The 19607-nt window shown below is 38.3% G+C and overlaps 1 protein-coding gene across 1 annotated transcript; it reads left to right on the plus strand.

Moving 5' to 3' along the window:
- The first annotated feature begins 18367 nt into the window (after positions 1 to 18367).
- Positions 18368 to 19375, plus strand: LOC143850322 (uncharacterized). The gene has a single exon (XM_077359581.1). The coding sequence runs from the start codon at positions 18368 to 18370 to the stop codon at positions 19373 to 19375; it is 1008 nt and encodes a 335-aa protein (XP_077215696.1).
- The last annotated feature ends 232 nt before the right edge of the window (positions 19376 to 19607 follow it).

The raw sequence follows: 19607 nt of genomic DNA on the forward strand, positions 1-19607 counted from the left end.
CCGGATTTCATTGAAATTTGTTCCATTTCGAAGGAGTCGAAGTGTAGTTTAAAATGAAAGAAACGGAGATGCAAAAAGCCAAGTATTTTGAGAGTTATGGTAGAAATAGTTAGACTCGCACTTTGGTCTAGTAGTTTACAGACCTACCTCCGATTGATTGACCATAACTCACTCAATTCAACTCAGAATTGAATCAAATTCATAGCATTGCGAAGATGTCGAAGTGTAGTTGGAAATGGAGATGAAAAACTCCAAGTAATTTAAGAGTTATGATGGACATAGTTAGACTCGCGCTTTCGCCTAGCAGTTTACAGACCTACCTCCGAGTCAATGACCATAACTCACTCAATTCAACTCGGAATTCATTGAAATTTGTTCCATTTCGAAGGACTCGAACTGTAGTTTAAAACGGAAGAAACGGAGATGAAAAAAGCAAGTATTCTGAGAGTTATGGTGGAAATAGTTACACTCGCACTTTGGTCTAGCAGTTTACAGACCTACCTCCGATTGAATGACCATAACTCACTCAATTCAACCCGGAATTCATTGAAATTTATTCCATTTCGAAGGAGTCGAAGTGTAGTCTAAAACAGAAGAAACAGAGATGAAAAAGTCCTAGTATTTTGAGAGTTATGACGGAAATAGTTAGACTCGCGCTTTGGTCTAGCAGTTTATAGACCTACGTCCGGTTGATTGACCATAACTCAGTCAATTCAACTCGGAATTGAGTCAAATTCATGCCATTTCGAAGATGTCGAAGTGTAGTTGAAAACATTAGAAACGGAGATGAAAAACTCCAAGTATTTTAAGAGTTATGACGGAAATAGTTAGACTCGCCCTTTCGCCTAGCAGTTTACAGACCTATCTCCGATTGAATGACCATAACTCACTCAATTCAACCCGGAATTAAGTGAAATTTGTTCCATTTCGAATGAGTAGAAGTGTAGTTTAAAAAGAAAGAAACGGAGGTTAAAAAAGCCAAGTATTTCGGGAGTTATGATGGAAATAGTTAGACTCGCACTTTAGTGTAGCAGTTTACAGACCTACCTCCAATTGATTGACCATAACTCTGTCAATTCAACTCGGAATTTAGTCAAATTCATGCCGTTTCGAAGATGTCGAAGTGTAGTTGAAAACATAAGAAACGGAGATGAAAAACTCCAAGTATTTTAAGAGTTACGATGGAAATAGTTAGACTCGCGCTTTCGCCTAGCAGTTTACTGACCTACCTCCGATTGAATGACCATAACCCACTCAATTCAACTCGGAATTCATTGAAATTCGTTCCATTACGAAGGAGTCGAAAGTGTAGCTGAAAACGGAAGAAACGGAGATGAAAACTCCAAGTATTTTGAGAGTTATGGTGGAAATAGTTAGACTTGTGTTTTCGCCTAGCAGTTTACAGACCTACCTCCGATTGGATGACCATAAGTCACTAAATTCAACTCGGATTTCATTGAAATTTGTTCCATTTCGAAGGAGTCGAAGTGTAGTTTATAACGAAAGAAACGGAGATGCAAAAAGCCAAGTATTTTGAGAGTTATGGTGGAAATAGTTAGACTCGCACTTTGGTCTAGGAGTTTACAGACCTACCTCCGATTGATTGACCATAACTCACTCAATTCAACTCAGAATTGAATCAAATTCATGGCATTGCGAAGATGTCGAAGTGTAGTTGGAAATGGAGATGAAAAACTCCAAGTAATTTAAGAGTTATGATGGACATAGTTAGACTCGCGCTTTCGCCTAGCAGTTTACAGACATACCTCCGAGTCAATGACCATAACTCACTCAATTCAACTCGGAATTCATTGAAATTTGTTCCATTTCGAAGGACTCGAACTGTAGTTTAAAACGGAAGAAATAGAGATGAAAAAAGCCAAGTATTTTGAGAGTTATGGTGGAAATAGTTAGACTCGCACTTTGGTCTAGCAGTTTACAGACCAACCTGCAATTGATTGACCATAACTTACTCAATTTAACTCGGAATTGATTCAAATTCATGCCATTTTGAAGGTGTGGAAGTGTAGTTGAAAACGAAAGAAACAGAGATGAAAAATTCCAAGTATCTTAAGAGTTATGATGGAAATAGTTAGACTCGCGCTTTGGTCTAGCAGTTTACAGACCTGCTTCCGATTCATTCACCATAAGTCACTCAATTCGACTCGGAATTTATTCAAATTCATGCCATTTGGAAGATGTCGAAGAGTAGCTGAAAACGAAAGAAACGGAGACGAAAAACTCTAAGTATTTTAAGAGTTATGATAGAAATAGTTAGACTCGCGCTTTCGCCTAGCAGTTTACAGACCTACCTCCGATTTAATGACCACAACTCACTCAATTGAACATGTAATTCAATGAAATTTGTTGCATTTCGAAAGAGTCGAAGTGTAGTTTAAAACGGAAGAAACGGAGATAAAAAAAACCAAGTATTTTGAGATTTATGGTGGAAATTGTTAGACTCGCACTTTGGTCTAGCAGTTTACAGACATACCTCCGATTGATTGACTATAACTCACTCAATTCAACTCGAAATTGATTCAAATTCATGCAATTTCGAAGATGTCGAAGTGAAGTTGAAAACGGAAAAAACGGAGATGAAACACTCCAAGTATTTTAAGAGTTATGATGGAAATAGTTGGACTCTTGCTTTCGCCTAGCAGTTTACAGACCTACCTCCGATTGAATGACCATAACTCACTCAATTCAACCCGGATTTCATTGAAATTTGTTCCATTTCGAAGGAGTCGAAGTGTAGTTTAAAATGAAAGAAACGGAGATGCAAAAAGCCAAGTATTTTGAGAGTTATGGTAGAAATAGTTAGAATCGCACTTTGGTCTAGTAGTTTACAGACCTACCTCCGATTGATTGACCATAACTCACTCAATTCAACTCAGAATTGAATCAAATTCATAGCATTGCGAAGATGTCGAAGTGTAGTTGGAAATGGAGATGAAAAACTCCAAGTAATTTAAGAGTTATGATGGACATAGTTAGACTCGCGCTTTCGCCTAGCAGTTTACAGACCTACCTCCGAGTCAATGACCATAACTCACTCAATTCAACTCGGAATTCATTGAAATTTGTTCCATTTCGAAGGACTCGAACTGTAGTTTAAAACGGAAGAAACGGAGATGAAAAAAGCAAGTATTCTGAGAGTTATGGTGGAAATAGTTACACTCGCACTTTGGTCTAGCAGTTTACAGACCTACCTCCGATTGAATGACCATAACTCACTCAATTCAACCCGGAATTCATTGAAATTTATTCCATTTCGAAGGAGTCGAAGTGTAGTCTAAAACAGAAGAAACAGAGATGAAAAAGTCCTAGTATTTTGAGAGTTATGACGGAAATAGTTAGACTCGCGCTTTGGTCTAGCAGTTTATAGACCTACGTCCGGTTGATTGACCATAACTCAGTCAATTCAACTCGGAATTGAGTCAAATTCATGCCATTTCGAAGATGTCGAAGTGTAGTTGAAAACATTAGAAACGGAGATGAAAAACTCCAAGTATTTTAAGAGTTATGACGGAAATAGTTAGACTCGCCCTTTCGCCTAGCAGTTTACAGACCTATCTCCGATTGAATGACCATAACTCACTCAATTCAACCCGGAATTAAGTGAAATTTGTTCCATTTCGAATGAGTAGAAGTGTAGTTTAAAAAGAAAGAAACGGAGGTTAAAAAAGCCAAGTATTTCGGGAGTTATGATGGAAATAGTTAGACTCGCACTTTAGTGTAGCAGTTTACAGACCTACCTCCAATTGATTGACCATAACTCTGTCAATTCAACTCGGAATTTAGTCAAATTCATGCCGTTTCGAAGATGTCGAAGTGTAGTTGAAAACATAAGAAACGGAGATGAAAAACTCCAAGTATTTTAAGAGTTACGATGGAAATAGTTAGACTCGCGCTTTCGCCTAGCAGTTTACTGACCTACCTCCGATTGAATGACCATAACCCACTCAATTCAACTCGGAATTCATTGAAATTCGTTCCATTACGAAGGAGTCGAAAGTGTAGCTGAAAACGGAAGAAACGGAGATGAAAACTCCAAGTATTTTGAGAGTTATGGTGGAAATAGTTAGACTTGTGTTTTCGCCTAGCAGTTTACAGACCTACCTCCGATTGGATGACCATAAGTCACTAAATTCAACTCGGATTTCATTAAAATTTGTTCCATTTCGAAGGAGTCGAAGTGTAGTTTATAACGAAAGAAACGGAGATGCAAAAAGCCAAGTATTTTGAGAGTTATGGTGGAAATAGTTAGACTCGCACTTTGGTCTAGGAGTTTACAGACCTACCTCCGATTGATTGACCATAACTCACTCAATTCAACTCAGAATTGAATCAAATTCATGGCATTGCGAAGATGTCGAAGTGTAGTTGGAAATGGAGATGAAAAACTCCAAGTAATTTAAGAGTTATGATGGACATAGTTAGACTCGCGCTTTCGCCTAGCAGTTTACAGACATACCTCCGAGTCAATGACCATAACTCACTCAATTCAACTCGGAATTCATTGAAATTTGTTCCATTTCGAAGGACTCGAACTGTAGTTTAAAACGGAAGAAATAGAGATGAAAAAAGCCAAGTATTTTGAGAGTTATGGTGGAAATAGTTAGACTCGCACTTTGGTCTAGCAGTTTACAGACCAACCTGCAATTGATTGACCATAACTTACTCAATTTAACTCGGAATTGATTCAAATTCATGCCATTTTGAAGGTGTGGAAGTGTAGTTGAAAACGAAAGAAACAGAGATGAAAAATTCCAAGTATCTTAAGAGTTATGATGGAAATAGTTAGACTCGCGCTTTGGTCTAGCAGTTTACAGACCTGCTTCCGATTCATTCACCATAAGTCACTCAATTCGACTCGGAATTTATTCAAATTCATGCCATTTGGAAGATGTCGAAGAGTAGCTGAAAACGAAAGAAACGGAGACGAAAAACTCTAAGTATTTTAAGAGTTATGATAGAAATAGTTAGACTCGCGCTTTCGCCTAGCAGTTTACAGACCTACCTCCGATTTAATGACCACAACTCACTCAATTGAACATGTAATTCAATGAAATTTGTTGCATTTCGAAAGAGTCGAAGTGTAGTTTAAAACGGAAGAAACGGAGATAAAAAAAACCAAGTATTTTGAGATTTATGGTGGAAATTGTTAGACTCGCACTTTGGTCTAGCAGTTTACAGACATACCTCCGATTGATTGACTATAACTCACTCAATTCAACTCGAAATTGATTCAAATTCATGCAATTTCGAAGATGTCGAAGTGAAGTTGAAAACGGAAAAAACGGAGATGAAACACTCCAAGTATTTTAAGAGTTATGATGGAAATAGTTGGACTCTTGCTTTCGCCTAGCAGTTTACAGACCTACCTCCGATTGAATGACCATAACTCACTCAATTCAACCCGGATTTCATTGAAATTTGTTCCATTTCGAAGGAGTCGAAGTGTAGTTTAAAATGAAAGAAACGGAGATGCAAAAAGCCAAGTATTTTGAGAGTTATGGTAGAAATAGTTAGAATCGCACTTTGGTCTAGTAGTTTACAGACCTACCTCCGATTGATTGACCATAACTCACTCAATTCAACTCAGAATTGAATCAAATTCATAGCATTGCGAAGATGTCGAAGTGTAGTTGGAAATGGAGATGAAAAACTCCAAGTAATTTAAGAGTTATGATGGACATAGTTAGACTCGCGCTTTCGCCTAGCAGTTTACAGACCTACCTCCGAGTCAATGACCATAACTCACTCAATTCAACTCGGAATTCATTGAAATTTGTTCCATTTCGAAGGACTCGAACTGTAGTTTAAAACGGAAGAAACGGAGATGAAAAAAGCAAGTATTCTGAGAGTTATGGTGGAAATAGTTACACTCGCACTTTGGTCTAGCAGTTTACAGACCTACCTCCGATTGAATGACCATAACTCACTCAATTCAACCCGGAATTCATTGAAATTTATTCCATTTCGAAGGAGTCGAAGTGTAGTCTAAAACAGAAGAAACAGAGATGAAAAAGTCCTAGTATTTTGAGAGTTATGACGGAAATAGTTAGACTCGCGCTTTGGTCTAGCAGTTTATAGACCTACGTCCGGTTGATTGACCATAACTCAGTCAATTCAACTCGGAATTGAGTCAAATTCATGCCATTTCGAAGATGTCGAAGTGTAGTTGAAAACATTAGAAACGGAGATGAAAAACTCCAAGTATTTTAAGAGTTATGACGGAAATAGTTAGACTCGCCCTTTCGCCTAGCAGTTTACAGACCTATCTCCGATTGAATGACCATAACTCACTCAATTCAACCCGGAATTAAGTGAAATTTGTTCCATTTCGAATGAGTAGAAGTGTAGTTTAAAAAGAAAGAAACGGAGGTTAAAAAAGCCAAGTATTTCGGGAGTTATGATGGAAATAGTTAGACTCGCACTTTAGTGTAGCAGTTTACAGACCTACCTCCAATTGATTGACCATAACTCTGTCAATTCAACTCGGAATTTAGTCAAATTCATGCCGTTTCGAAGATGTCGAAGTGTAGTTGAAAACATAAGAAACGGAGATGAAAAACTCCAAGTATTTTAAGAGTTACGATGGAAATAGTTAGACTCGCGCTTTCGCCTAGCAGTTTACTGACCTACCTCCGATTGAATGACCATAACCCACTCAATTCAACTCGGAATTCATTGAAATTCGTTCCATTACGAAGGAGTCGAAAGTGTAGCTGAAAACGGAAGAAACGGAGATGAAAACTCCAAGTATTTTGAGAGTTATGGTGGAAATAGTTAGACTTGTGTTTTCGCCTAGCAGTTTACAGACCTACCTCCGATTGGATGACCATAAGTCACTAAATTCAACTCGGATTTCATTGAAATTTGTTCCATTTCGAAGGAGTCGAAGTGTAGTTTATAACGAAAGAAACGGAGATGCAAAAAGCCAAGTATTTTGAGAGTTATGGTGGAAATAGTTAGACTCGCACTTTGGTCTAGGAGTTTACAGACCTACCTCCGATTGATTGACCATAACTCACTCAATTCAACTCAGAATTGAATCAAATTCATGGCATTGCGAAGATGTCGAAGTGTAGTTGGAAATGGAGATGAAAAACTCCAAGTAATTTAAGAGTTATGATGGACATAGTTAGACTCGCGCTTTCGCCTAGCAGTTTACAGACATACCTCCGAGTCAATGACCATAACTCACTCAATTCAACTCGGAATTCATTGAAATTTGTTCCATTTCGAAGGACTCGAACTGTAGTTTAAAACGGAAGAAATAGAGATGAAAAAAGCCAAGTATTTTGAGAGTTATGGTGGAAATAGTTAGACTCGCACTTTGGTCTAGCAGTTTACAGACCAACCTGCAATTGATTGACCATAACTTACTCAATTTAACTCGGAATTGATTCAAATTCATGCCATTTTGAAGGTGTGGAAGTGTAGTTGAAAACGAAAGAAACAGAGATGAAAAATTCCAAGTATCTTAAGAGTTATGATGGAAATAGTTAGACTCGCGCTTTGGTCTAGCAGTTTACAGACCTGCTTCCGATTCATTCACCATAAGTCACTCAATTCGACTCGGAATTTATTCAAATTCATGCCATTTGGAAGATGTCGAAGAGTAGCTGAAAACGAAAGAAACGGAGACGAAAAACTCTAAGTATTTTAAGAGTTATGATAGAAATAGTTAGACTCGCGCTTTCGCCTAGCAGTTTACAGACCTACCTCCGATTTAATGACCACAACTCACTCAATTGAACATGTAATTCAATGAAATTTGTTGCATTTCGAAAGAGTCGAAGTGTAGTTTAAAACGGAAGAAACGGAGATAAAAAAAACCAAGTATTTTGAGATTTATGGTGGAAATTGTTAGACTCGCACTTTGGTCTAGCAGTTTACAGACATACCTCCGATTGATTGACTATAACTCACTCAATTCAACTCGAAATTGATTCAAATTCATGCAATTTCGAAGATGTCGAAGTGAAGTTGAAAACGGAAAAAACGGAGATGAAACACTCCAAGTATTTTAAGAGTTATTATGGAAATAGTTGGACTCTTGCTTTCGCCTAGCAGTTTACAGACCTACCTCCGATTGAATGACCATAACTCACTCAATTCAACCCGGATTTCATTGAAATTTGTTCCATTTCGAAGGAGTCGAAGTGTAGTTTAAAATGAAAGAAACGGAGATGCAAAAAGCCAAGTATTTTGAGAGTTATGGTAGAAATAGTTAGAATCGCACTTTGGTCTAGTAGTTTACAGACCTACCTCCGATTGATTGACCATAACTCACTCAATTCAACTCAGAATTGAATCAAATTCATAGCATTGCGAAGATGTCGAAGTGTAGTTGGAAATGGAGATGAAAAACTCCAAGTAATTTAAGAGTTATGATGGACATAGTTAGACTCGCGCTTTCGCCTAGCAGTTTACAGACCTACCTCCGAGTCAATGACCATAACTCACTCAATTCAACTCGGAATTCATTGAAATTTGTTCCATTTCGAAGGACTCGAACTGTAGTTTAAAACGGAAGAAACGGAGATGAAAAAAGCAAGTATTCTGAGAGTTATGGTGGAAATAGTTACACTCGCACTTTGGTCTAGCAGTTTACAGACCTACCTCCGATTGAATGACCATAACTCACTCAATTCAACCCGGAATTCATTGAAATTTATTCCATTTCGAAGGAGTCGAAGTGTAGTCTAAAACAGAAGAAACAGAGATGAAAAAGTCCTAGTATTTTGAGAGTTATGACGGAAATAGTTAGACTCGCGCTTTGGTCTAGCAGTTTATAGACCTACGTCCGGTTGATTGACCATAACTCAGTCAATTCAACTCGGAATTGAGTCAAATTCATGCCATTTCGAAGATGTCGAAGTGTAGTTGAAAACATTAGAAACGGAGATGAAAAACTCCAAGTATTTTAAGAGTTATGACGGAAATAGTTAGACTCGCCCTTTCGCCTAGCAGTTTACAGACCTATCTCCGATTGAATGACCATAACTCACTCAATTCAACCCGGAATTAAGTGAAATTTGTTCCATTTCGAATGAGTAGAAGTGTAGTTTAAAAAGAAAGAAACGGAGGTTAAAAAAGCCAAGTATTTCGGGAGTTATGATGGAAATAGTTAGACTCGCACTTTAGTGTAGCAGTTTACAGACCTACCTCCAATTGATTGACCATAACTCTGTCAATTCAACTCGGAATTTAGTCAAATTCATGCCGTTTCGAAGATGTCGAAGTGTAGTTGAAAACATAAGAAACGGAGATGAAAAACTCCAAGTATTTTAAGAGTTACGATGGAAATAGTTAGACTCGCGCTTTCGCCTAGCAGTTTACTGACCTACCTCCGATTGAATGACCATAACCCACTCAATTCAACTCGGAATTCATTGAAATTCGTTCCATTACGAAGGAGTCGAAAGTGTAGCTGAAAACGGAAGAAACGGAGATGAAAACTCCAAGTATTTTGAGAGTTATGGTGGAAATAGTTAGACTCGTGTTTTCGCCTAGCAGTTTACAGACCTACCTCCGATTGGATGACCATAAGTCACTAAATTCAACTCGGATTTCATTGAAATTTGTTCCATTTCGAAGGAGTCGAAGTGTAGTTTATAACGAAAGAAACGGAGATGCAAAAAGCCAAGTATTTTGAGAGTTATGGTGGAAATAGTTAGACTCGCACTTTGGTCTAGGAGTTTACAGACCTACCTCCGATTGATTGACCATAACTCACTCAATTCAACTCAGAATTGAATCAAATTCATGGCATTGCGAAGATGTCGAAGTTTAGTTGGAAATGGAGATGAAAAACTCCAAGTAATTTAAGAGTTATGATGGACATAGTTAGACTCGCGCTTTCGCCTAGCAGTTTACAGACATACCTCCGAGTCAATGACCATAACTCACTCAATTCAACTCGGAATTCATTGAAATTTGTTCCATTTCGAAGGACTCGAACTGTAGTTTAAAACGGAAGAAATAGAGATGAAAAAAGCCAAGTATTTTGAGAGTTATGGTGGAAATAGTTAGACTCGCACTTTGGTCTAGCAGTTTACAGACCAACCTGCAATTGATTGACCATAACTTACTCAATTTAACTCGGAATTGATTCAAATTCATGCCATTTTGAAGGTGTGGAAGTGTAGTTGAAAACGAAAGAAACAGAGATGAAAAATTCCAAGTATCTTAAGAGTTATGATGGAAATAGTTAGACTCGCGCTTTGGTCTAGCAGTTTACAGACCTGCTTCCGATTCATTCACCATAAGTCACTCAATTCGACTCGGAATTTATTCAAATTCATGCCATTTGGAAGATGTCGAAGAGTAGCTGAAAACGAAAGAAACGGAGACGAAAAACTCCAAGTATTTTAAGAGTTATGATAGAAATAGTTAGACTCGCGCTTTCGCCTAGCAGTTTACAGACCTACTTCCGATTTAATGACCACAACTCACTCAATTGAACATGTAATTCAATGAAATTTGTTGCATTTCGAAAGAGTCGAAGTGTAGTTTAAAACGGAAAAAACGGAGATGAAAAACTACTTGTATTTTGAGAGTTATGATGGAAATAGTTAGATTCGCGCTTTGGTCTAGCAGTTTGCAGACATACCTCCGATTGAATGACCATAACTCACTCAATTCAACCCGGAATTCATTAAAATTTATTCCATTTCGAAGGAGTCGAAGTGTAATCTAAAACGGAAGAAACAGAGATGAAAAAGTCCTAGTATTTTGAGAGTTATGACGGAAATAGTTAGACTCGCGCTTTGGTCTAGCAGTTTATAGACCTACGTCCGGTTGATTGACCATAACTCAGTCAATTCAACTCGGAATTGAGTCAAATTCATGCCATTTCGAAGATGTCGAAGTGTAGTTGAAAACATTAGAAACGGAGATGAAAAACTCCAAGTATTTTAAGAGTTATGACGGAAATAGTTAGACTCGCCCTTTCGCCTAGCAGTTTACAGACCTATCTCCGATTGAATGACCATAACTCACTCAATTCAACCCGGAATTAATTGAAATTTGTTCCATTTCGAATGAGTAGAAGTGTAGTTTAAAAAGAAAGAAACGGAGGTTAAAAAAGCCAAGTATTTCGGGAGTTATGATGGAAATAGTTAGACTCGCACTTTAGTGTAGCAGTTTACAGACCTACCTCCGATTGATTGACCATAACTCTGTCAATTCAACTCGGAATTTAGTCAAATTCATGCCGTTTCGAAGATGTTGAAGTGTAGTTGAAAACATAAGAAACGGAGATGAAAAACTCCAAGTATTTTAAGAGTTACGATGGAAATAGTTAGACTCGCGCTTTCGCCTAGCAGTTTACTGACCTACCTCCGATTGAATGACCATAACCCACTCAATTCAACTCGGAATTCATTGAAATTCGTTCCATTACGAAGGAGTCGAAAGTGTAGCTGAAAACGGAAGAAACGGAGATGAAAACTCCAAGTATTTTGAGAGTTATGGTGGAAATAGTTAGACTCGTGTTTTCGCCTAGCAGTTTACAGACCTACCTCCGATTGAATGACCATAAGTCACTAAATTCAACTCGGATTTCATTGAAATTTGTTCCATTTCGAAGGAGTCGAAGTGTAGTTTATAACGAAAGAAACGGAGATGCAAAAAGCCAAGTATTTTGAGAGTTATGGTGGAAATAGTTAGACTCGCACTTTGGTCTAGGAGTTTACAGACCTACCTCCGATTGATTGACCATAACTCACTCAATTTTACTCAGAATTGAATCAAATTCATGGCATTGCGAAGATGTCGAAGTGTAGTTGGAAATGGAGATGAAAAACTCCAAGTAATTTAAGAGTTATGATGGACATAATTAGACTCGCGCTTTCGCCTAGCAGTTTACAGACATACCTCCGAGTCAAGGATCATAACTCACTCAATTCAACTCGGAATTCATTGAAATTTGTTCCATTTTGAAGGACTCGAACTGTAGTTTAAAACGGAAGAAACGGAGATGAAAAAAGCCAAGTATTTTGAGAGTTATGGTGGAAATAGTTAGACTCGCACTTTGGTCTAGCAGTTTACAGACATACCTCCGAGTGATTGACTATAACTCACTCAATTCAACTCGAAATTGATTCAAATTCATGCAATTTCGAAGATGTCGAAGTGAAGTTGAAAACGGAAGAAACGGAGATGAAACACTCCAAGTATTTTAAGAGTTATGATGGAAATAGTTGGACTCTTGCTTTCGCCTAGCAGTTTACAGACCTACCTCCGATTGAATGACCATAACTCACTCAATTCAACCCGGATTTCATTGAAATTTGTTCCATTTCGAAGGAGTCGAAGTGTAGTTTAAAACGGAAGAAACGGAGATGCAAAAAGCCAAGTATTTTGAGAGTTATGGTAGAAATAGTTAGACTCGCACTTTGGTCTAGTAGTTTACAGACCTACCTCCGATTGATTGACCATAACTCACTCAATTCAACTCAGAATTGAATCAAATTCATGGCATTGCGAAGATGTCGAAGTGTAGTTGGAAATGGAGATGAAAAACTCCAAGTAATTTAAGAGTTATGATGGACATAGTTAGACTCGCGCTTTCGCCTAGCAATTTACAGACCTACCTCCGAGTCAATGACCATAACTCACTCAATTCAACTCGGAATTCATTGAAATTTGTTCCATTTCGAAGGACTCGAACTGTAGTTTAAAACGGAAGAAACGGAGATGAAAAAAGCAAGTATTCTGAGAGTTATGGTGGAAATAGTTACACTCGCACTTTGGTCTAGCAGTTTACAGACCTACCTCCGATTGAATGACCATAACTCACTCAATTCAACCCGGAATTCATTGAAATTTATTCCATTTCGAAGGAGTCGAAGTGTAGTCTAAAACAGAAGAAACAGAGATGAAAAAGTCCTAGTATTTTGAGAGTTATGACGGAAATAGTTAGACTCGCGCTTTGGTCTAGCAGTTTATAGACCTACGTCCGGTTGATTGACCATAACTCAGTCAATTCAACTCGGAATTGAGTCAAATTCATGCCATTTCGAAGATGTCGAAGTGTAGTTGAAAACATTAGAAACGGAGATGAAAAACTCCAAGTATTTTAAGAGTTATGACGGAAATAGTTAGACTCGCCCTTTCGCCTAGCAGTTTACAGACCTATCTCCGATTGAATGACCATAACTCACTCAATTCAACCCGGAATTAATTGAAATTTGTTCCATTTCGAATGAGTAGAAGTGTAGTTTAAAAAGAAAGAAACGGAGGTTAAAAAAGCCAAGTATTTCGGGAGTTATGATGGAAATAGTTAGACTCGCACTTTAGTGTAGCAGTTTACAGACCTACCTCCGATTGATTGACCATAACTCTGTCAATTCAACTCGGAATTTAGTCAAATTCATGCCGTTTCGAAGATGTCGAAGTGTAGTTGAAAACATAAGAAACGGAGATGAAAAACTCCAAGTATTTTAAGAGTTACGATGGAAATAGTTAGACTCGCGCTTTCGCCTAGCAGTTTACTGACCTACCTCCGATTGAATGACCATAACCCACTCAATTCAACTCGGAATTCATTGAAATTCGTTCCATTACGAAGGAGTCGAAAGTGTAGCTGAAAACGGAAGAAACGGAGATGAAAACTCCAAGTATTTTGAGAGTTATGGTGGAAATAGTTAGACTCGTGTTTTCGCCTAGCAGTTTACAGACCTACCTCCGATTGGATGACCATAAGTCACTAAATTCAACTCGGATTTCATTGAAATTTGTTCCATTTCGAAGGAGTCGAAGTGTAGTTTATAACGAAAGAAACGGAGATGCAAAAAGCCAAGTATTTTGTGAGTTATGGTGGAAATAGTTAGACTCGCACTTTGGTCTAGGAGTTTACAGACCTACCTCCGATTGATTGACCATAACTCACTCAATTCAACTCAGAATTGAATCAAATTCATGGCATTGCGAAGATGTCGAAGTGTAGTTGGAAATGGAGATGAAAAACTCCAAGTAATTTAAGAGTTATGATGGACATAGTTAGACTCGCGCTTTCGCCTAACAGTTTACAGACATACCTCCGAGTCAATGACCATAACTCACTCAATTCAACTCGGAATTCATTGAAATTTGTTCCATTTCGAAGGACTCGAACTGTAGTTTAAAACGGAAGAAATAGAGATGAAAAAAGCCAAGTATTTTGAGAGTTATGGTGGAAATAGTTAGACTCGCACTTTGGTCTAGCAGTTTACAGACCAACCTGCAATTGATTGACCATAACTTACTCAATTTAACTCGGAATTGATTCAAATTCATGCCATTTTGAAGGTGTGGAAGTGTAGTTGAAAACGAAAGAAACAGAGATGAAAAATTCCAAGTATCTTAAGAGTTATGATGGAAATAGTTAGACTCGCGCTTTGGTCTAGCAGTTTACAGACCTGCTTCCGATTCATTCACCATAAGTCACTCAATTCGACTCGGAATTTATTCAAATTCATGCCATTTGGAAGATGTCGAAGAGTAGCTGAAAACGAAAGAAACGGAGACGAAAAACTCCAAGTATTTTAAGAGTTATGATAGAAATAGTTAGACTCGCGCTTTCGCCTAGCAGTTTACAGACCTACTTCCGATTTAATGACCACAACTCACTCAATTGAACATGTAATTCAATGAAATTTGTTGCATTTCGAAAGAGTCGAAGTGTAGTTTAAAACGGAAAAAACGGAGATGAAAAACTACTTGTATTTTGAGAGTTATGATGGAAATAGTTAGATTCGCGCTTTGGTCTAGCAGTTTGCAGACATACCTCCGATTGAATGACCATAACTCACTCAATTCAACCCGGAATTCATTAAAATTTATTCCATTTCGAAGGAGTCGAAGTGTAATCTAAAACGGAAGAAACAGAGATGAAAAAGTCCTAGTATTTTGAGAGTTATGACGGAAATAGTTAGACTCGCGCTTTGGTCTAGCAGTTTATAGACCTACGTCCGGTTGATTGACCATAACTCAGTCAATTCAACTCGGAATTGAGTCAAATTCATGCCATTTCGAAGATGTCGAAGTGTAGTTGAAAACATTAGAAACGGAGATGAAAAACTCCAAGTATTTTAAGAGTTATGACGGAAATAGTTAGACTCGCCCTTTCGCCTAGCAGTTTACAGACCTATCTCCGATTGAATGACCATAACTCACTCAATTCAACCCGGAATTAATTGAAATTTGTTCCATTTCGAATGAGTAGAAGTGTAGTTTAAAAAGAAAGAAACGGAGGTTAAAAAAGCCAAGTATTTCGGGAGTTATGATGGAAATAGTTAGACTCGCACTTTAGTGTAGCAGTTTACAGACCTACCTCCGATTGATTGACCATAACTCTGTCAATTCAACTCGGAATTTAGTCAAATTCATGCCGTTTCGAAGATGTTGAAGTGTAGTTGAAAACATAAGAAACGGAGATGAAAAACTCCAAGTATTTTAAGAGTTACGATGGAAATAGTTAGACTCGCGCTTTCGCCTAGCAGTTTACTGACCTACCTCCGATTGAATGACCATAACCCACTCAATTCAACTCGGAATTCATTGAAATTCGTTCCATTACGAAGGAGTCGAAAGTGTAGCTGAAAACGGAAGAAACGGAGATGAAAACTCCAAGTATTTTGAGAGTTATGGTGGAAATAGTTAGACTCGTGTTTTCGCCTAGCAGTTTACAGACCTACCTCCGATTGGATGACCATAAGTCACTAAATTCAACTCGGATTTCATTGAAATTTGTTCCATTTCGAAGGAGTCGAAGTGTAGTTTATAACGAAAGAAACGGAGATGCAAAAAGCCAAGTATTTTGAGAGTTATGGTGGAAATAGTTAGACTCGCACTTTGGTCTAGGAGTTTACAGACCTACCTCCGATTGATTGACCATAACTCACTCAATTTTACTCAGAATTGAATCAAATTCATGGCATTGCGAAGATGTCGAAGTGTAGTTGGAAATGGAGATGAAAAACTCCAAGTAATTTAAGAGTTATGATGGACATAATTAGACTCGCGCTTTCGCCTAGCAGTTTACAGACATACCTCCGAGTCAATGATCATAACTCACTCAATTCAACTCGGAATTCATTGAAATTTGTTCCATTTCGAAGGACTCGAACTGTAGTTTAAAACGGAAGAAACGGAGATGAAAAAAGCCAAGTATTTTGAGAGTTATGGTGGAAATAGTTAGACTCGCACTTTGGTCTAGCAGTTTACAGACATACCTCCGAGTGATTGACTATAACTCACTCAATTCAACTCGAAATTGATTCAAATTCATGCAATTTCGAAGATGTCGAAGTGAAGTTGAAAACGGAAGAAACGGAGATGAAACACTCCAAGTATTTTAAGAGTTATGATGGAAATAGTTGGACTCTTGCTTTCGCCTAGCAGTTTACAGACCTACCTCCGATTGAATGACCATAACTCACTCAATTCAACCCGGATTTCATTGAAATTTGTTCCATTTCGAAGGAGTCGAAGTGTAGTTTAAAACGGAAGAAACGGAGATGCAAAAAGCCAAGTATTTTGAGAGTTATGGTGGAAATAGTTAGACTCGCACTTTGGTCTAGGAGTTTACAGACCTACCTCCGATTGATTGACCATAACTCACTCAATTCAACTCAGAATTGAATCAAATTCATGGCATTGCGAAGATGTCGAAGTGTAGTTGGAAATGGAGATGAAAAACTCCAAGTAATTTAAGAGTTATGATGGACATAGTTAGACTCGCGCTTTCGCCTAGCAGTTTACAGACATACCTCCGAGTCAATGACCATAACTCACTCAATTCAACTCGGAATTCATTGAAATTTGTTCCATTTCGAAGGACTCGAACTGTAGTTTAAAACGGAAGAAATAGAGATGAAAAAAGCCAAGTATTTTGAGAGTTATGGTGGAAATAGTTAGACTCGCACTTTGGTCTAGCAGTTTACAGACCAACCTGCAATTGATTGACCATAACTTACTCAATTTAACTCGGAATTGATTCAAATTCATGCCATTTTGAAGGTGTGGAAGTGTAGTTGAAAACGAAAGAAACAGAGATGAAAAATTCCAAGTATCTTAAGAGTTATGATGGAAATAGTTAGACTCGCGCTTTGGTCTAGCAGTTTACAGACCTGCTTCCGATTCATTCACCATAAGTCACTCAATTCGACTCGGAATTTATTCAAATTCATGCCATTTGGAAGATGTCGAAGAGTAGCTGAAAACGAAAGAAACGGAGACGAAAAACTCCAAGTATTTTAAGAGTTATGATAGAAATAGTTAGACTCGCGCTTTCGCCTAGCAGTTTACAGACCTACTTCCGATTTAATGACCACAACTCACTCAATTGAACATGTAATTCAATGAAATTTGTTGCATTTCGAAAGAGTCGAAGTGTAGTTTAAAACGGAAAAAACGGAGATGAAAAACTACTTGTATTTTGAGAGTTATGATGGAAATAGTTAGATTCGCGCTTTGGTCTAGCAGTTTGCAGACATACCTCCGATTGAATGACCATAACTCACTCAATTCAACCCGGAATTCATTAAAATTTATTCCATTTCGAAGGAGTCGAAGTGTAATCTAAAACGGAAGAAACAGAGATGAAAAAGTCCTAGTATTCTGAGAGTTATGACGGAAATAGTTAGACTCGCGCTTTGGTCTAGCAGTTTACAGACCAACCTGCAATTGATTGACCATAACTTACTCAATTTAACTCGGAATTTATTCAAATTCATGCCATTTTGAAGGTGTGGAAGTGTAGTTGAAAACGAAAGAAACAGAGATGAAAAATTCCAAGTATCTTAAGAGTTATGATGGAAATAGTTAGACTCGCGCTTTGGTCTAGCAGTTTACAGACCTGCTTCCGATTCATTCACCATAAGTCACTCAATTCGACTCGGAATTTATTCAAATTCATGCCATTTGGAAGATGTCGAAGAGTAGCTGAAAACGAAAGAAACGGAGACGAAAAACTCCAAGTATTTTAAGAGTTATGATAGAAATAGTTAGACTCGCGCTTTCGCCTAGCAGTTTACAGACCTACTTCCGATTTAATGACCACAACTCACTCAATTGAACATGTAATTCAATGAAATTTGTTGCATTTCGAAAGAGTCGAAGTGTAGTTTAAAACGGAAAAAACGAAGATGAAAAACTACTTGTATTTTGAGAGTTATGATGGAAATAGTTAGATTCGCGCTTTGGTCTAGCAGTTTGCAGACATACCTCCGATTGAATGACCATAACTCACTCAATTCAACCCGGAATTCATTAAAATTTATTCCATTTCGAAGGAGTCGAAGTGTAATCTAAAACGGAAGAAACAGAGATGAAAAAGTCCTAGTATTTTGAGAGTTACTGAACGGAAATGCCTTATAGTTTCATTGCCTGGCAAGCCTTACTGAACAGACTTAGTACTCGCGATAGACTATACTTCTTGGATCGAAATAGTGACCTCAAATGCCCTTTATGCAGAGTTGTTCCTGAATCCGTCGATCACCTGTTCTTTAATTGTTCCTTCTCTTCGTGGATCTGGCGTACTATCATCTGGAAATGTGGTTATAGACGTCGACCTCACAAGACTCTTTTGAAAGAAGAGGAATGGATCCGGTGCAATTTCAAGGGTGATGGTCAGGCTTCAACCCTCATTAAGGTGGGTTTCTGTTCTGCCATCTATATGATCTGGTGCGAAAGGAATAACAGACTTCATGGCAAACCTCCAAGACATAAACAGTTCATCCTCCAGACCATCCTTAGTGCTATTCGAGGTAGAATGCTTCATCTCCATCTCAATGACATAAGGAATCCAAGAAATATTAAAACTGCTGAAAGTTTTGGCCTTGCTTGTATCCAAAAGGATCAGATTGCCCAGTTATGTTCTTGGGAATGTCCTAAAGCTAACTGGTCTAAGCTTAACTCTGATGCCGCCCTGGTCAATGACAAAGCTGGGCTTGGTGGGATTATCCGAAACTGGCATGGGGATACTCTCGCTCTGTATTCTATCAGAGCTGACGTTGAGGACATTCACCTTCTTGAAATGAAGGCCATTTATTATGGTATCAAGTTGGCTGCTGCCAAGGGCTGCCACAATTTGTGGATCGAATCTGACTCGCTGCTATCTGTTAATGTCATTCTTCATCTTTGGCAAACCCCCTGGAAGGCTATCCCAATCATTCACAATATCAGACAAATCCTCTCTACCTTCACGGAATGGCATATCTCCCATATCTGGAGGGAGGCAAATGCGGGGGCGGATTTTCTCTCCAAACCAGACTGCTACTGTGAAGGTGATGACATTCCCATTCATCTCATCCCCCAAGAACTTAAAGTCATTACCTCCCTCGATGCTACAGGGACCTCCTACCCGAGATTATAAGGATTCTTTATGCTGATCACCTGGAAGACTTTGTGTGCCTTCGTTAATCTGGCTTGTTTCCTCATCTTTTGGATCTTGTTAGTGCGTTCTTGGGCCTCTAAATGTATGCTATGTACTACTGATTTTTCCTTGTTTGGTCCTTGGACCTTCTGTACGAGGCTTTTTCAGCCTCCATAGCTCCTTGTATCTTCTTTAGTTCTTTAATGAATTCTGGTCGGGGTCTTGCCTAACC

Source organism: Tasmannia lanceolata, unplaced genomic scaffold, assembly GCF_043159265.1.
Source record: "Tasmannia lanceolata isolate RefF3 unplaced genomic scaffold, GAP_Taslan_0.1 ptg000018l, whole genome shotgun sequence".
Classification (NCBI taxonomy): Eukaryota; Viridiplantae; Streptophyta; class Magnoliopsida; order Canellales; family Winteraceae; genus Tasmannia; species Tasmannia lanceolata.